We start from the raw sequence: 17,466 nt of genomic DNA, 5'->3' as shown, positions 1-17,466 counted from the left end.
ACTTACTCTAGATATTCTGAGACATGTTTTATTTAATGATCAATAGACCCATTGACCTGTACCTTTTTTCCAATATGGCCAACGTTTTTTTTCCATTACATGTCTTGCTCTTCTCTTCTCCTAATGTGCAGTGGTATGCTATACTGGAACGCTTCAATTCCCTTTGGGGAGTGTTTAATGGATCGATCTAATGCCTTTATGGGAACCGAAGTTATGTCTCCCCCAGTACTTTGCTTCCATCTCCATTTCCTCAAAACTATCCTCGACTACATTACCAAATGAAAAGGGAAAAGGCTATGCACCTTTCCCCTGCGACTGACGGCTGTAAAGACCCGTGCCCTTCTATTTACATCTGTGGACATAGCGTGTAAGCGAAACCATGTTCTTTAAGTAGAATCGCCTCTTCCACAGTGAATGTAAACTGTTCCAGAGAAGGACACGCACCAACAAGCCTTCTCCTAAGCCCCCGGAAAGTTGACTTTAGTTCCAAGAAAGAGACACTTGCTATAGTTATTTTTCAAAAAGTAAAACTTGTTCCTCAACTTGTCTGAAGATCTCAATCAAAGGAATAAAACGAATGGAACAAATTGTTGGGCGTACCTGCATATTGACAACACTTATTAACTCCTCCACTTTCCCCCTCCACTTTGTCACATTATACCTGTGGCTGTTACCTTTGTACTTCTGTGGCCAGGAGCAGCTAGAATGTCACACCTATCCCCTGAATGTTCTGTCTGTGAATCAATGCCAATCTCTTGATCTGTCTCTCTGTATATCTATTCCTGTATCTGCCCATCTATCTCTTTATTTGTCTGTGTCTATTTGTCTATCTCTTTATCAGTTTATCTCTATCAGTCTCAGTCTATCTGTCTGTCTGCCTGCCTGGCTGTATGCTCTTTAAATCTGATCACTTTCCCATGTGCTATGGCTCTTACCTCACCTACATATTAGGCAGGAATGCCCAGGCGAGTCATTGATGGTAATTGTGAACTAAATCACCTCGCCTGCTCGGTTAGGTTTCTAAGCTGTAAAAGAAAAGTCAGGACTTGTCACTGCAAATGTTAAACATGTGAGTGTCTGTGGCACAGTTTTCCTGAACCCAAGACCACATGTGAACCACGGGGTCAACCCAAGGGGTAACAACAGTTACAGGGCAATAGAAAGGTGTTACAAAGAGGAAGATTGGGCGGATATTAATTCAAGATTTTGACCTTAAGCCAACTGTCTCTTTGAGGATCCTACATAGAGAAACAACAGGATGGCAGATGTAGGAGGCCATGGCAGGTTAGCGTACATCTCACATCGAAGCACTTGTTTTGCCAGTTGGTGATGCCTGGCTCTGGGGGTTGTCTAGCGAAGCTTGAAAGGGGCAGTTCAACTCCTAGCCGAAGATCCCTGGGGTTTAAAAGGCCACGGCTCCAACATCATCGAATGTAGACAGGCATTGACGTCGGCTGCAGGTTGATACAAAACACAGTTCAAATTCACCCTGACTGAATCAACTCCGACCAGGCCAGTCCAACCCTTCAGACACAAACAACTAAACGTACTCTACTGCTGCTAAACATATTCTGCAGGAGTAAGGGCACATGGGGAAGGGGATTTTTCCCACTACGGTCGGTACAGCCGTGATCCCATTATAACCACCATGGCACCCACAGTACAATAGGGATGGAACGCCTGTGGAAGTGCAGGTATTAAGGCCGATATATGCTCTGTTTTAGACGTAACGCGTAAGCGCACGTAAGATACATAACCCCCCCTTGCGCGGTAAAATATCCCCCCTTACGTGCTTAAGTGCGTCGGCCCAAATTCCTGACTATGCGACTAATCTGAGGTCACCCGCTGAGCCACCGCAACCTGCCTAACGAGGTCCTCGACGGTGAGACATACCTGACACAAACGTCACTCGCTGTCGCCTGTGACTCTTCTCATTATGGCTCTGTAGTGCTGAGGGCCTTCGGGGAGTGCTCTGGCCACGGTCTAATTCTGTCCTGTGTCTATATTCAGGTCTATGGAAGGTTGCCCTACATTAAGCCTGCGTTCTCTGTCTGTCTCTGGGTCCCCACAGGTAGACCGGCCCGCTGCCTCTCTCTGTCCTTAGACACCCGTCTCTCCTCTTTCTCTGTCTCTCTCTCTGTCTTTCTATCTTCTTCACTGTATCTCTCTATTTATTATCTCTTTCTATTCCCTCTCTTGTTCTATTTCCCCAATATTTCTCTCTCTCTCTCTCTCTCTCTCTCTCTCTCTCTCTCTCTCTCTCTCTCTCTCTCTGTCTCTTCTTCCTTCTTTTTCTCCCTGTTCACCCTCTCTCTATTTGTCTCCCTCTCTATCTCCTCTTTAAAAGTCTCTTATACCTTTGTTGCTTTTCATTTCTCTCTCTACCTTCCAATGCAGCATTAAACATTTCAACAATGTGTCTTTCAGTTACCATTTGTCCTTATCTCGCTGCGGTTTTTCTGTGTTGGTATCTTTTAACTTTTTCTCTGAAGCCTATTGCTCTGGTCTCTGTATTTCGTTACCAGGGCAATAGCAGCTTTGGGGCGGTTGAGTTCGAGTGATACACCTTCATATTTGGTAAAACTGAAATCATTCCAGGTTTGTCATATCCCATGATGGTATCAGAGGCACTCACCACCATGTGCATGGTGAAAAGCCTTAAAGGTAGAGATGTTTTAGATGTTATTTAACCATTCTCCTATATTGGTAAACCAATATGAATCTCACTTCAATGTTTGTGAACCCGTAAAGTTGGAAGGTCACTATCGTTCAACATGTTCAAAATTGCAATGTTTTCAATGTGGACCGTTCCAAGCCTGTAACCCATGCTTTGTAAAGGCAGCCAAACTGTGGGTTTTTCTATCAGGGTTATAATAATGACTTGGCAAATCTCAACAGTAGATAACGCGGCGGGTGTTGTGCACCATGCGCACTGAAGTGAAGTTAGGCTCTTCATTCAGATACATGGACAGCCCTTTAGACCTGGGATCGAAGAGCACCTGCTGGACGTGAAAAACGGAATGAAGTGTTGAGGGAAAACGTGACGATTGCATAATATGTTCTGTAGCCTCTCGAGTTAAAATAGATAGGCAGGGTATTAGCATGGGATAAGCCGCATGAATTTGATACTGATGTGGTCTGGACCCGGGACTCCGGACGCAAACTCTCTCTCTCACACAGCACGCACGCACGCACGAAGGCACGCACGCTCGCACACACACACTCGTGCACATGCAGACACACACACATGCAGACATGCACCCACACAAAAAAGCACACACACACACACACACGCATGTAGACATACACATAACACACTAACACCATACACAAACGGCACACACAAACACGTACATGCAAGTGCACACACATAAACACACACACACACACACACACAGTCAGTGTGTGTGTCTGTGAGTGTGAGTGTGTGTGTTGTTCTTGCACTTTCACACAAATGCTTTCCACCTTGGATCAGCTGTCAACACAACAGCCATATACAAGAGGAAAATAAGAAAGTGGCATGGCAATAGTAACAGTACCCTGCTGCTGATGATCTGCCCCTGGCTTCAGCCAATTAACTTCCAGCGTTAAAGCATTGGGAGAGCCCAGAGACAGCCCAAAAAAAGCGTACTTATCCCCCCCCCCCCCCCCCCCCCCCCCCCTTCCCCACTGGGCTTCCTTGATGAGAGGACAACTGGACGTCAACAATGACGGGATTGTTTTGTTTTATAACTACTGTAGTAATTGCTGATTCCTTATTATGCATGACTAGAGACATTTTCCTGTGCCAAGTTCCTGTATCAATAATTGACTTTATTGGGATTATAAAGCGTTGTATAACGGAATACAACACCTTGCCCCACTGCCTCTAAAACCTGATGATGGTGTCTGCTATGGAGCTCCCTCGGCCCATTGGTTCTCCGTCTATTCAGGGCAGAGTAGGAACTAGACCCTTCCTGGGGCAGATGAAAAAGAAGGACATGTAAAGAGTCTTGTGGGAGCCCTGCTCCGAGGACCTCAGCCATTTCAACTATTTACTGCAGGCATTCTCACTCCCCATGTCTGCGCCAACATTTGTGGACATAACTGCCTTAGATGATTTATGTAACCCAGAGGGTAAAACACACTGTGTTACATAATTCGGGACATCATGAATACAATACAATAGTAGGGTTCTTATTTTGTACTAATAATGATAATGATTGATAATTTGGAGGGAATTATTTAGGTAAGCAAATGTACTATTTACTTTAAGATAAAAATTAATGTCTGAAAGACTCTGTAATACTTTGAATCTATAATTGACCATTAATCAACCATTAACAAGTTAATGCGTTACTAAGCCTTTACTATTAACTAGCAGCTTATAAACATCTAACTAATCGTGGAGTAATAATTTACTAATAGTGTTTTTGTTAACCAATGGTGTTGGTGTTCACTTACGTTATGGTGTTCTGACGTTAAGTTATTCATTATAACATTATTTAATAGGGTTAGGGTTAAACCCAACCCTAACCTTAATGAATAAATTAATACCTTAGCTATGAATATCATTAGATAATGATTACTTGACTATTAGTTAACTGTTAATTAACATTTAGTTGTTACTTACTGCATTAACTAATGTTAATTAATGGTTAACTATTGTACACTTGTTCTAAAGTGTCACCTACGACTCTATTCTAAGCTTGCTGTCAAGATACTGCCTGACCAACAAAAATATAAATTGTAGAATAACAATTTGGATTAATTAATGAATTGGAAATTCAACAAAGTCCAAAGCACAGCTTACTGTGATCATTGAGTATCATCAGTATACCATAACACAGTCATTTATTCAATTCACAGACATAGCCTGAATATAGAGGACTTACGGGTGTTTCCCTTTCTCTGAGACTTTATTAGTGTTGTTAATTCCGTGCAGGAAGCAAAGAAAAAACCAGAGCAGCTATGAGTCACCGCTGACAAGGAGTGCCACTCCGAGACAAGGCTTACTTTATCTAAGGTTGCCTCCCTATCTGGTGTATCTGAGCAGAATGGGCCTCCTCTGCTGAGTCAGACCAGCAAGGTTGGTTGGTAAGCAGAACGTGTTGCAAATGGAAAGATAAAGAGGAGTTTTCAATGACATGGATGCTGAAAAGCATGCTGGATCTATGCTGGTAACCAGACATCATTGTGTCCATGCATGAGACTTGACAGAAGACAACCGATACTACAGACAAAACCAAAGTATACTATACTTTACGACTATCTCTAAATGCATCGACATATGCACATATGAACGTCCCTCGCGCGCACACACACACACACACACACACACACACACACACACACACACACACACACACACGCACCTACACACACAAGCACACATGCACACAGTCACTCTTTCCCACTCTTTCTATCACCACTTTCTCTCTCTCTCTCTCTCTCTCCCACTCTCCCTTCCTCTCTCTCACCCCTGTCTCTAAGGGGCCGTGTGAGTGTGTTTATGTTGTCTAAACTGGGCCGGCTCTATTTCCATGAGGGCCAGGACCTGGCGGGCCTGGAGCTGGGGGGATCGGGTGGCCTCGGGACAGACGGGTACTCCTGGCTGCTGGTGTCTGTTACCTCAGATCACACTGTCAAAGCTGACCCTCACACTGCCTCTCCCACTCTCTCTCCAGGCCTCTCTCTGTCTCTCTCTCTCTCTCTCTCTCTCTCTCTCTCTCTCTCTCTCTCTCTCTCTCTCTCTCTCTCTCTCCAGGCCTCTCTCTGTCTCTGTCTCTCTCTCTCTCTCTCTCTCTCTCTCTCTCTCTCTCTCTCTCTCTCTCTCTCTCTCTCTCTCTCTCTCTCTCTCTCTCTCCCACTCTCTATGTTTCTCTCTCTCTCTCCCACTTTCTCTTTCTCTCTCTCTCTCTCTCTGTCTTTCTCTCTATGTTTATTTATATATATATATGTCTCTCTCACTCACTTGCTCTTTCTCTCCCAGATACTCTCTCCTTCTTTTTCTCTCTATATCTCTCTTTCCATTCCCCTCTCTCAGCCTCTCTCTCTCTCCCTATATCTCTCTTATTCTCTTTCTCTCTTTCCCTTACCTGCTCTCACACTTTATGTCTTTGTCCTTCCTTTTACTTCTCTCTTCCTCTCCATTTCTATATCAAGGACTCCTTTCTCTAATCACTTCAATGCTCCCCTCTCTCTCACTCCATCTTATAGCTCCCCCCCAACCTCTCGCCTTCTACTTCTCTCCCGCTCCATCATCTTTGAGAAACAACGACCTAGTTCACACCGTCAACATAGGCAATTCTTCCTCTCCCCCATCTAGTCTATCCTGAAGGGTCTCACAGGGCCCCATCCTATGTCCAATTATTTTCTCTGTTGACATGCTGACCTGTAGTCAAATTATTCAAAATCACAACATTTCCTTCCGCTGCATTAGAGATGACGGACAGCTTTATCTCCCCCTGAAACCAAGCCACCGGTGTAATCTAAACTTTTCGACATTTACATTTAGGGCATTAAGCAGACGCTTTTTCTTCAAAGCGACTTACAATAAGTGCATTTGTCATAAGAAGTGAAACAATATATCACTTTTTTAACAGTCCACCTCATGGACTACTTTAAGAACATCAAGGGTTTGATGGCACAAAACTTTCTGCAAATGTTCGAAAACAAGGCTGAGGTTATCCTGTTCAGCCCCGCTGACTCCATCAAATCGATCACCAACAGCCTGAGCACTCAGATCACCCTTGTTTGAGTCTATTTGGAAAAGTTTGGTGGGATATATGAATCCGCCCTTTTAAAAAGTTAAAAGAGCAGGTCAATGCTGTTATATAATTCAATGATGTTGAAAAGGTCAAATGCCTTTTGCAATTGCCCTTGTCCTGTCTGCAACTGGTTCAGAATGCCGCGGCCAGGCTTCTGAGCGGTACCTAGAAGAGGGACCATATTAGCCCTACGCTGGCCTCTTTTCAAGCTCATGTTGACAACGTCAGTGGATCTGAGACGTGCCTAAGAAATGAATTTGACTTGACCTGAATTTGACTGAAGAGTTTGCATCTATTTGACCTCATCAAACAGTAACCTTATCTGCAGCCATCTCAGATGCTTTTGGATATTTCGATTGGTACTTACTTATTGTAGTTCTTATTTCTACTGTGAAACTAAAACATATCTCAACAAGACATCATCAAATATGCAAATGGTCCTTTCAATAAAATTATACTATGCAATACAATGTTGGCTTCAACTGGCGAGAAGACTATTTCAACTTCTTTGATCACAGTAAAAACTCCAACTTTGGGAGTTTGTTAAAAAGTAATTTCAGGGAATTATCTAGAACAACATAGTATATAGTTTATTACAATATCACAGTTAATCTGGAACTTGTCTATGGTCGTATTATTAAGTTTAATATTTTTTCCAAAACACTTTGAGTGTGTTTTGGAAAGATCATACTAGAATATATTGTTATTTTTCAAGGCATGCGAAAGATAGGACCAAACACTTCCCCTTACATCTCTTTATACTTTTTATAATCTCAATGCATTAGATCCTTCCACTGCAGGAACCACTACCACACAACAACTCTGATTGCAACGCAGCAAATATGCGCCAAAACTTCAACCAATGGCTGGCATGCAAGCAATCAGCTCCTCTCTTAGATCCTAAATTAGTGTCACACACACACACACACACACACACACACACACACACACACACACACACACACACACATACACACACACACACACACACACACACACACACACACACACACACACACACACACACCCACACACACACACACACACACACACACACACTCACACGCACGTGCGTGGCCTGTAGAAAGTGCAATGTTTCACCATGGGACCCTCTAAGAACTGAGTGCTATCTTGGGAAAAACTGCACAACAAGTTGTTGCTTATTCAAATGTAAAATGGCACAACGCAAATATCTTTGGATATGTTTCTCTTTGCAAAATGTGATATATTTTTGGATGAGAGCTACTCCTACTCACTTCATTGACTGGGCTGCAGGAGCCTACCAGGGGGAAAGTAGCACTTCACTTGGCGGTGGAGGCTGAGAATGTGCTTCAATTGGTGACATTTAAAGCCGATTGCCCTGACTTTGCACACACACACACGCACACACAAACACATACACACAAACACACACACACACACACACACACTCACACACATACAAACAAACACACGCAAACACACAAAAACACGTACGCAAACACACATACACACACACAAACCAACACTCACACATATACGCACACACTCATTCATGCACACATTCATAACACAAACATTGTGTTTGTGTAAACACTTACAAATATATTTTGTACAAATATGAAAACTATAAGGTCTCACCATCTCACTATATATCTGCATATTTTGAATATGACTGATATTAATTTGGCTGACATGTTCTCTTGCTGAGGCGAACACATTTACTGGGCAAATACTTTGCTTTACTGGGCTGCCCAAGCTGAGCGTTTACGGCAGGGGTCATGCATGGTGAAGAGTAGCAGTGAAGTCCTCTAAACTCGCGGAGAGCAGAGGTTAAGTAACAGCTAAGGTTACAAGCTCTTCTTGGGAGGTGCGTTGGACAAGAGCTTCAATGCCTCATAATGGGAGTGAAACTACAGTAATGAAAGACCTTATGGCATAAGCACAGATGGCCCGGCTTGGAGAGGTTTCTAAGATTGGAAGTGCTGATACAATGTAATTTAATAAACGATCCCTTCAGACCCCTTCTCCCAACACCCCCACAGCCCTTTCCTCTTCCTGCCCACCTATGCTTGATATCTAGGGTGACTGAACTGGAGTTCCTTGGATTATAAACGTAATGACTTGAAAGATTAACCGCTCCAAGATCGGCATTTGGACAGCTATAGCCCTCCCCTCAAAACAAATTCAAATTAACTGTTCAGTGAAGTTTATTCTATAATACGTATGTAGGTTTGTTGACTGTGAATTTCACTTTTTCAGTTTCCTTTTTAGAAGATCATATTAAGAGATTGAACATATTTCTAGATATCCAGCCAACATTGTGTGAGTTTGTCACTGTGTGTCCGTGTGTATATCTAAGTGTATGTGGTTGTGTGTGTGTGTGTGTGTGTGTGTGGTTTGTGTGGTTTGTGTGTGTGTGTGTGTGTGTGTGGTTGTGTGTGTGTGTGTGTGTGTGTGTGTGTGTGTGTGTGTGTGTGTGTGTGTGTGTGTGTGTGTGTGTGTGGTTGTGTGTGTGTGTGTGTGTGTGTGTGTGTGTGTGTGTGTGTGTGTGTGTGTGTGTGTGTGTGTGTGTGTGTGTCTGTGTGTCTGTGTGTCTGTGTGTCTGTGTGTCTGTCTGTCTGTCTGTCTGTCTGTCTGTCTGTCTGTCTGTCTGCGTGCAAGCATGCGTACATGTCATTGTCAGCGTTTGTGGTTTTTGGATGCATGTACATGTCTCTAAATCTTAAGGTGTCTAATTGTTCAAGCATTTAAAAGCATACTTTCCCTTTTGTCCGTGCATGTTATGCATGTAGTCTATGTAGTGGTTGGTCAACATTTTTAACCCTTTAACCCTACAAAGAGGGCAATAAAACAGCCATAAAGCGTGTGTGACTAGAGTTACACACAATACACAAACACATACATGTTGCAATGTGTTTACCAATGGTAATACCAATGGTAGATTTTTATAATACATGGATTAAGGCACTAGCAAATCTTAAATGATTGTGTAAAACTAATCCCTCTCAGGTATAAATATATTCTCCCTAACTTCTGTATGCCTTATTGTGTGTTCTGAGTACACAGCCTACTTCCTATGTTCTCATATGTCAAAAATAATGTTTATATTCAACCTATTGTGTGTTCTGAGTACACAGCCTACTTCCTAAGTCCTCATATGTCAAAAATAATGTTTTTTTCTCTCTCTCTCTCTCTCTCTCTCTCTCTCTCTCTCTCTCTCTCTCTCTCTCTCTCTCTCTCTCTCTCTCTCTCTCTCTCTCTCTCTCTCTCTCTCTCTCTCTCTCTCTCTCTCTCTCTCTCTCTCTCACGTCCCACCCTCTCGGGTGGAGCGCATAGTAATTATAGCTGCAGGACAATATAAAAAATAATGGTTCAGAAATAACTAAAGTTGGACCAATGATTTGACAAATTTACAGATGCAGAAGTTGGATTATTGAGAAATGATGCAATGCCTATAAAGAAAGCTAACATCACGTGTCCTGTGTATGTCAATCAAATGTGCCATGATCCTATTATTTCCAAGAACAGTGTGCATGTGTTCAGGATATTGGTAACTCACTTTGGTGGTATTTGTCGCTGTCTTGGATGATTGTCTGCTGTAATAGATTTAACAATCAAAAATAAATAATTGTAAGGATTCCTATTTTTTCTAATATGACAGGGATTATAGATTGATACAATGACGTTTAAGGAGAGGTAGGTGGCACTAGATTCTCCTAGATTCAGATGACATGGGTTAGAAGTGGTCAGTGTAGTACACCCAAATGAAACAGTAACAGTGACCTCTTCTGGCCAAAACAGTCGCTACAACAATATTCTGAGTTTAAAAAGTTGGTTCTACATACAATTAAATATGGCCGCCATGACAACAGCAGGGCTTGTTGATGAACATCATGAGGTAATGAATTTCATTAAAACCAGTAGACATAATATAATATTTGCCAATAAATTGATGTCTTTGACACGGTAGAGCGATAAGTTACGTATTGTTCGTTGTTGCCGTTGCTAACAACAAAGTGTCGTCGTTATGTAGTTGGGCTCTCCTTGCTTTCTATTGAGGTAACAGGTATCGTTACCCAGATCCTCTTATGAAATAAGATTTCATCATGATGATAATCATGATATAATTATCACCGTTTCCAATTTCACAAGTAAGTATACGCTTAAAATGACCGAAACAGGGCGACGAGGACTTCAGCATTGTACCGCAATTAAATGGAGTGGAGAGGTTGGAGGACCAAGAGGAAGCTGCAGATTTCCTCCGGCAGGCTGATAAGATCAAGAGACAGTGAGTGGGCACTGGAGACACTGCCATCCATGTCTTTCCACAGTGATGATATACTAAGTGTAAAAAGCATTTCTTAAAGAAATGTTGTGTTTAGGACTTCAAACCTTGACATGTGAACTGCTGGCCTACGTGTTATTCTTTTTCGACAGGATTGAGAAGGTAGAAAAGGAGCGGAATCTCGGAGCTCAGTGTAAGAAGAATGGCTGGAGCGACTGGTTTGGAGAACTGGAGGATATCGAGAAGGTTCTGAAGGAACACAGAGATGCAGAGAGTAGGTGCTTGATGAAAAGTCATTGATTTTAGGCAGAGATGTATATAGATATATATCGTTAATGAGAAGGTAGGGGTTTGGATATCTTGCTCAGTGATAGATTTCAGTCATTCGGGTTTCAAACCAAGACCCGTTTTTCTGTGAGTCCAACCCATCAATCAGTACACCATCCTGCCTCTCCATGTTGGACCCCACAGTTATGTATTGCTTAAGAGGCCTTCTGGAAATGTAATGTGTTCTCTTAGAGATGACTCTCGAGAAGGAGCTGCTCAATGTTCATCATGGGGTGAGAAGGTTCCAGAGACAGCTCACTGACGTGAAGCCCGCACCAGAGTGTAAGACAACAATATTACTGTCAGTGTGTGTTTACTATCTATAAAAGTAGCTTTTACAAAGAAATAGTGGGTTTATGTATTTTCAACTTTTATAAATGTACCCCTAACAAAAATCAATCTTCTTATTAAATAGCTGATTGCATGCTAGGCTAACGAAAGTAACTGCTCATGCTGTTTCAAGATAATTTTGACACGGGTTGAACTGTTAATGCATTTTTTAAATATATCCGCCCAACTTGTTGTTTAAATTTTGTATTTTCTTTTCAGTGATTGAGAAGCTCAAAGAAATAATGGCCGACGTGGAAACGGCCATCAGCACTTTCAAAGAGAACGAGCGCTTACGGTAAGGGGGGCTCCTCCGCTGATAAACAGCTGAACTTAGACGATCGGTTGATGTGGTTTCAATCACACGGGAGCAGCTGGATTTCCTTCTCTCTGCTCCCCCTCTCCCAGGTTTGAGGAGCTCCTCAAGGAGGAGAAGGCCAGCTCTCAGGAGATCTCTGCGTACGACAGGAAGATCGACACCTGGCCCCTGGCTGCTAGATCGGAGCTCAGAGCGGCCCCAGCGACAGTATTAAGAGTACGACCCCCAACGCAACACAATAGTGCTATATGTAACTAACAATATATATGTATTTTTGAATGAATGGATGATGGTCTCAAGTTCCAATTTTGTGGGGAATTTGAATTAGTTGTTATTGGATAGTGTACCGTTTGACACCTATACATCGCTTGCTGTGCTGACATTCAATAGGAAGCATGAATAAGGCAATTATTTAAATCAATTCCTTGTTTGATACTTACAATTATTTGACACTAACATCTGGATATATTTAAAAACCCAGTCCAGAATCCATTTAAATCTGGGCCTGCTCCCATCGTGGCTTTATATGTTGAATGTGACTCTTGAGTACTTCAGCAGCAGCCTGAGGTTAATGCGTTTTGTTTCAGGGGTACAGGGCTACTGACAGGGACATGCCCTCTGAAGTGAGGGCCCTTGAGTCGTTTCTTCATAAGACCGGCGGCCTCCATGGTGGCTGGGACCAATACGACCACCAAGCCTTCCTCAAGGTATTCTGCCCCTGTGATTTGAGGAGAGACACAGAGCAGAACAATGTGTGAGAGATGTACAGTGACCCTCAACTTGCACTTTGTTCGTTGCTGTTTTGGGTTTGTGTGCCCGAAAAGCTTTGAACAGAGGCCGCTTTCATACTGAACAGTCTCATGGTAATAGAACATTTACAGGCCTACAATAGAAGACTCTTCCTCAACCTCCTACACCCAGACTTACAAACAAAACTCAGACATACGGTGGGTCGTTCCGAATCAACCTGATATACTGAGCCTTGGTTTACTGAACAATTGACCTGCATGTATTACGAGACAGACACCCTAGAGAAGTTAATAGATATGTCCTGGGGAAGTCAGTTGGCCAGAGTGGGAAAGAGTGCTTGTGTGTGTGTGTGTGTGTGTGTGTGTGTGTGTGTGTGTGTGTGTGTGTGTGTGTGTGTGTGTGTGTGTGTGTGTGTGTGTGTGTGTGTGTGTGTGTGTGTGTGTGTGTGTGTGTGTGTGAGTGAAAGCGGCTTAACATAACTGCATCATTTTATTGTGGTTGTATCTGTATTGTTTGTCAAGGTGTGGACCAGGCACGCTGGGCGGCCGGCCTTGAGGAAGGAAGCTGTGCTATACCTGCCTGGGAAGAGCCTGCAGGAGGTGGAGCAGCACGAGGACTGGTACCGAGAGCTGCTGGAGCTCCAGGACCAGAAGAGAGAGGTACACCGGGGGAATGGATACACGCACGGGACATTCAGCTGTCATGATGAAACCATCATCATGGGAAAGGAAAACCCCATATTTGCTATTGCGCCATGATGAACTTATGATGACGTTTCCCCTTTGATAGTAACAATTCATGTCCTGACGGTTGCAGTTCTGTTCTACAGGCGATTCAGCGGTGGAGGGCCAGCCGCCTGCGAGAGCAGCATGCTAGAATACAGGGCCAAGAGGAGGTGGAAGAGGCCGAAAGGATGGAGGAGGCCAAGAACCAGGCCCAGCAGCACAGGCGAGATGCACAGCATAGCTGGTTTAGCATAGCTGGTTTAGCATAGCTTGGTTATCATAGCAAAGCTTGGTCGGCGTAGCATAGAATAGAATAGCACAGTGTGGCGTAGCTTGGTTAGCATAGCATGGAATATCATAGATTGGTTAGCATATAACAGCAAAGCACCTTTTGGTTAGCATCGCTTGGTTGGCATGGAATTCCATATCTTGCTTAGCATCGCATAAAATAGCATAGGTTTTCTTTTTATTGATTCAATGGATTCGACTGGGACCACCAGAGGAATGAGTTTTGCTAATTGGCCTCCCAGTAGGAGCTGAACCAGAGCCCACCAGATTTCACCAATAACTTATCCACAGAATACTTGATCATAAGTGCCATTGTTGTGTGGGAATGAAACCAATCCAGGAATTGTCCCCAAAGGATTGAACTGTAGATCAAAGAGGAGAATATCTCTATGTGTGTGTGTATACGTACACACAGTAATTGCCTAACACTTTTTTGAACGCTAATGGCTTCAGGGAGGAGAGGCTGCAGGCAGCACGGCGACTAGAGGAGTGGAAGCTGGAGAAGAGGAGTAGAGAGGAGCTGGAGGAGAAAGAGAGGCTGGCCGAGGAGGTACACCAGAGGAGACGGGCCAAGGTGGAGTTTTATTCTTCTTTCCTCTTAGTGACTCGAGTGTAGGGATTGACCGAATACCGATACCGATTTTCTTTCATCAGCCCTAGCCGCTAACCGATACACGATACCGATTTTCTTGAACCTTTGGAGCCGATACTACCCTGGAAATCCAGAGTTCTCGCGAGAGAACAATTTGAATTGCTCAGCGAGTCACTCTGGGAACGAGCAATATACTCACCCCTGGCCCAGAACATTAACCAATCACATCGGTGTTTCTGAAATGGGCGGGCCAAAAGCGTTGCTGTTTTACCGACCGGATACGGCAAGAGTCTTATCTATTGGTTAGCTCCGCTGTTCTGGATACGTCACCCCTTGTATTCTTATGATTGCTCGTAGTGTTATCCAGTGATATTTTCAAATGCATGCTTGGTGCCGCCCCTCGAGTTGGGACATTTTCTTACTCGTTGCCAGACCCTACAGCTTTCTAGATGTGGGTCTGGATTTCGAGGCTAAGCCGATACTGCTTTTAGTCCCTCAAATTTACATAATAAAAATGACGCAATGATGATTGGCTGGAGCGCAATGATGATGACGAATGTTACAAGTCTCAATTTAAAAAAGGAACATTTATTGAACTGTCTGTAAATCATGGCAAAATAAAATAAAAATCGGCAAATGCTGATAAACGTAATAAACGCAAACATATTGGCCGATAAATCGGTCGATCAATACTCAAGTGCTTGGAATACAAAACATGACAAAACTGTTGGTTATCCGACACATACTCTCATACTACAAAAATTCATGAATGGAAAAAAATACACTGAGGTGGGTCTATACAATGAGGTGGGTCTATACACTGAGGTGGGTCTATACACTGAGGTGGGTCTATACACTGAGGTGGGTCTATACAATGAGGTGGGTCTATACACTGAGGTGGGTCTATACAATGAGGTGGGTCTATACACTGAGGTGGGTCTATACACTGAGGTGGGTCTATACAATGAGGTGGGTCTATACAACGAGGTGGGTCTATACACTGAGGTGGGTCTATACACTGAGGTGGGTCTATACACTGAGGTGGGTCTATACAATGAGGTGGGTCTATACAACGAGGTGGGTCTATACAATGAGGTGGGTCTATACACTGAGGTGGGTCTATACACTGAGGTGGGTCTATACACTGAGGTGGGTCTATACACTGAGGTGGGTCTATACAATGAGGTGGGTCTATACAATGAGGTGGGTCTATACAACGAGGTGGGTCTATACACTGAGGTGGGTCTATACACTGAGGTGGGTCTATACACTGAGGTGGGTCTCGGTGCACCAGGAGGAGCGCAGGCGCCAGTTGGAGGTGAAGCTGGTGGTGGAGGAGCAGCTCCGACTGAAGAGGGAGGAGGAGGAGGAGCAGGAAAGGAGCCGGAGGGAGGAGCTACAGCGAGAGGCAGAGGAAAGGAGGAGGGAAGCCACGATAGGCATCAAGCATTTTTGGGGACGGGTAAGTATCACAGGATCAATGGGGTTTTGATTAGGATCTTGAATGGGGGGGGTGCTTGTAATGATCAGCATAACAATGAGGCTGTACGGCACGCCGGGAGTTTAATTTGGGTTAACTTTATTCAAATGACTGCAATGTTCGGCCATATGGTTGGACATTGTGTCTTCTGGTTTGATCACCATACATACAGTGTAAATGATTCGAAAGGCATAAGGATTTCATATTTGCCACAAGTATGTCCTGGTATTCATAAATATACACTTATCTTTGTTGCCATAGACATCCAACAATTCATGAATGAAAGTACATAAAAATAAACTTTGCAGTTAGAAAAAAAATAAGCATCTAAGCATTTAAGAGTCTCCATTCCCCCACCGCTGAGTGTCCTCCCTGCTGTGTTCTAGGATCTCCACAAGGTGGAGACAAAGCTGCAAGAGAAACAGCAGAAGGAGCAACAGCAGGTGGAGAGGCAGAAGAGAATTTCTTCCAGAATGAAAGAAAAGGTATGGGTTCATCTGAATGAAAAACCACTGGATTTCAAGGCATTTTTTACCTTTTCTAACCCCCAACACCCCAGCCCGCCCTTTCGATAAACAGATTGTTAACAGGTTAGTTTCAATACCCTTTGGACTTGTGAATTGAACTTCATTCCATTATTGAGATGTTCCACCTCCATTACCTCTTATTCACAGATGAATCAGAAAAAAACATTTGTCTTTGTAGCTACTCCTAATTTGGTTGCATCCCCCAGATGACTTCATTTTAAACGCTACGAGTAAAACAATAAAACATTGTTTTATCTCCGTAGAGTCCCTCTGGCTAACAGCGTCCACCACATGACTTCATGGAAAAACATTGCTAGTCTACGTTGACATACTCTCGTACAGTCTGTGGATAATGGTTTCCACCCCATGACAACATGTTATTCTACCTGTCTACGTTGCGTTATCGCTATGTGGTCATCACCGCCGTCTCATGCAAATCCATTCAGGTGGAGGGTCACATGGGCCGTGACCCCTCCAGGCTTACCCGGCCAACCAAGGGATGGGAGGAGAGGATGAAGAGCGTGGAAAACTCAGGAGGAGGAGGAGAAGGAGGAAGAGGAGGAGGGTACCTGATGCAGATCTCCCACAGGTCTTACTCATAGCTATTTAATGCTTGAAATAGATTTTTTTATTTGCAATTATCAAATCAAATATCTTTTGTGTTTTAGGATTATGGTTGTGTTTATATAATTGTATTTTATGTTGAACGCTATTGAATGTTTTTTAAATTGGAGCCTTCACTGTTTCTTTAAATAACCTTACAAATAAGTATATTAAAAGATTAAAAGGTATATATTTCATAACTTTAACTCTATTTCTTACAGAGCAATTCCTGCCTGGAGACAAGGCCTATGATGAGTGCCTTTTGAAGACCAAATTGGATTCATGCAATTTTTTCTGTTTAATGCCAAATTAATCCAAGTGCAGTGACTTCAAGAAAACGTTGTGCCTTGTGTGTTTTGGTTTTGGTACATAGTTGACTTGTTTTGTGCAAATAAAATCAATATAATACAACTGCCCTTTTAATTAATGCTTATTTAACATGCTCGTTGTGTCCTGTTTTATAAGATCGCACTTTATTTAATGCTCGTAAGTAAAATAGGATTGTATTTCGT

The 17,466-nt window shown here is 43.1% G+C and overlaps 1 protein-coding gene across 1 annotated transcript; it reads left to right on the top strand.

The window, feature by feature from the left end:
• Nucleotides 1-10,537: 10,537 nt before the first annotated feature.
• Nucleotides 10,538-17,365, top strand: LOC132459855 (coiled-coil domain-containing protein 112). Its single transcript, XM_060054686.1, has 14 exons — nucleotides 10,538-10,629; nucleotides 10,913-11,019; nucleotides 11,169-11,290; nucleotides 11,536-11,625; nucleotides 11,893-11,968; nucleotides 12,079-12,205; nucleotides 12,577-12,696; nucleotides 13,261-13,398; nucleotides 13,569-13,687; nucleotides 14,206-14,326; nucleotides 15,639-15,806; nucleotides 16,211-16,309; nucleotides 16,798-16,940; nucleotides 17,176-17,365. Exons 1-14 carry the CDS (start codon nucleotides 10,585-10,587, stop codon nucleotides 17,204-17,206), a joined length of 1,506 nt encoding a protein of 501 aa, XP_059910669.1. The 5' UTR covers nucleotides 10,538-10,584; the 3' UTR covers nucleotides 17,207-17,365.
• Nucleotides 17,366-17,466: the final 101 nt, after the last annotated feature.

Source organism: Gadus macrocephalus, chromosome 6 (genome assembly GCF_031168955.1).
Source record: "Gadus macrocephalus chromosome 6, ASM3116895v1".
In the NCBI taxonomy this organism is placed as follows: domain Eukaryota; kingdom Metazoa; phylum Chordata; class Actinopteri; order Gadiformes; family Gadidae; genus Gadus; species Gadus macrocephalus.
The sequence above is the reverse complement of the archived record's forward strand: the minus strand, read 5'-3'. Positions and strand labels throughout refer to the sequence as shown.

Bases quoted from the DNA above. Each gene is read 5' to 3' on its own strand.
- LOC132459855 (XM_060054686.1), top strand. From the start codon at position 10,585: ATGGCCGCCATGACAACAGCAGGGCTTGTTGATGAACATCATGAG. The intron at 12,206-12,576 runs GTACGACCCCCA...GTTTTGTTTCAG, and splicing joins CCCCAGCGACAGTATTAAGA to GGGTACAGGGCTACTGACAG. The intron at 16,310-16,797 runs GTATGGGTTCAT...AAATCCATTCAG, and splicing joins CTTCCAGAATGAAAGAAAAG to GTGGAGGGTCACATGGGCCG.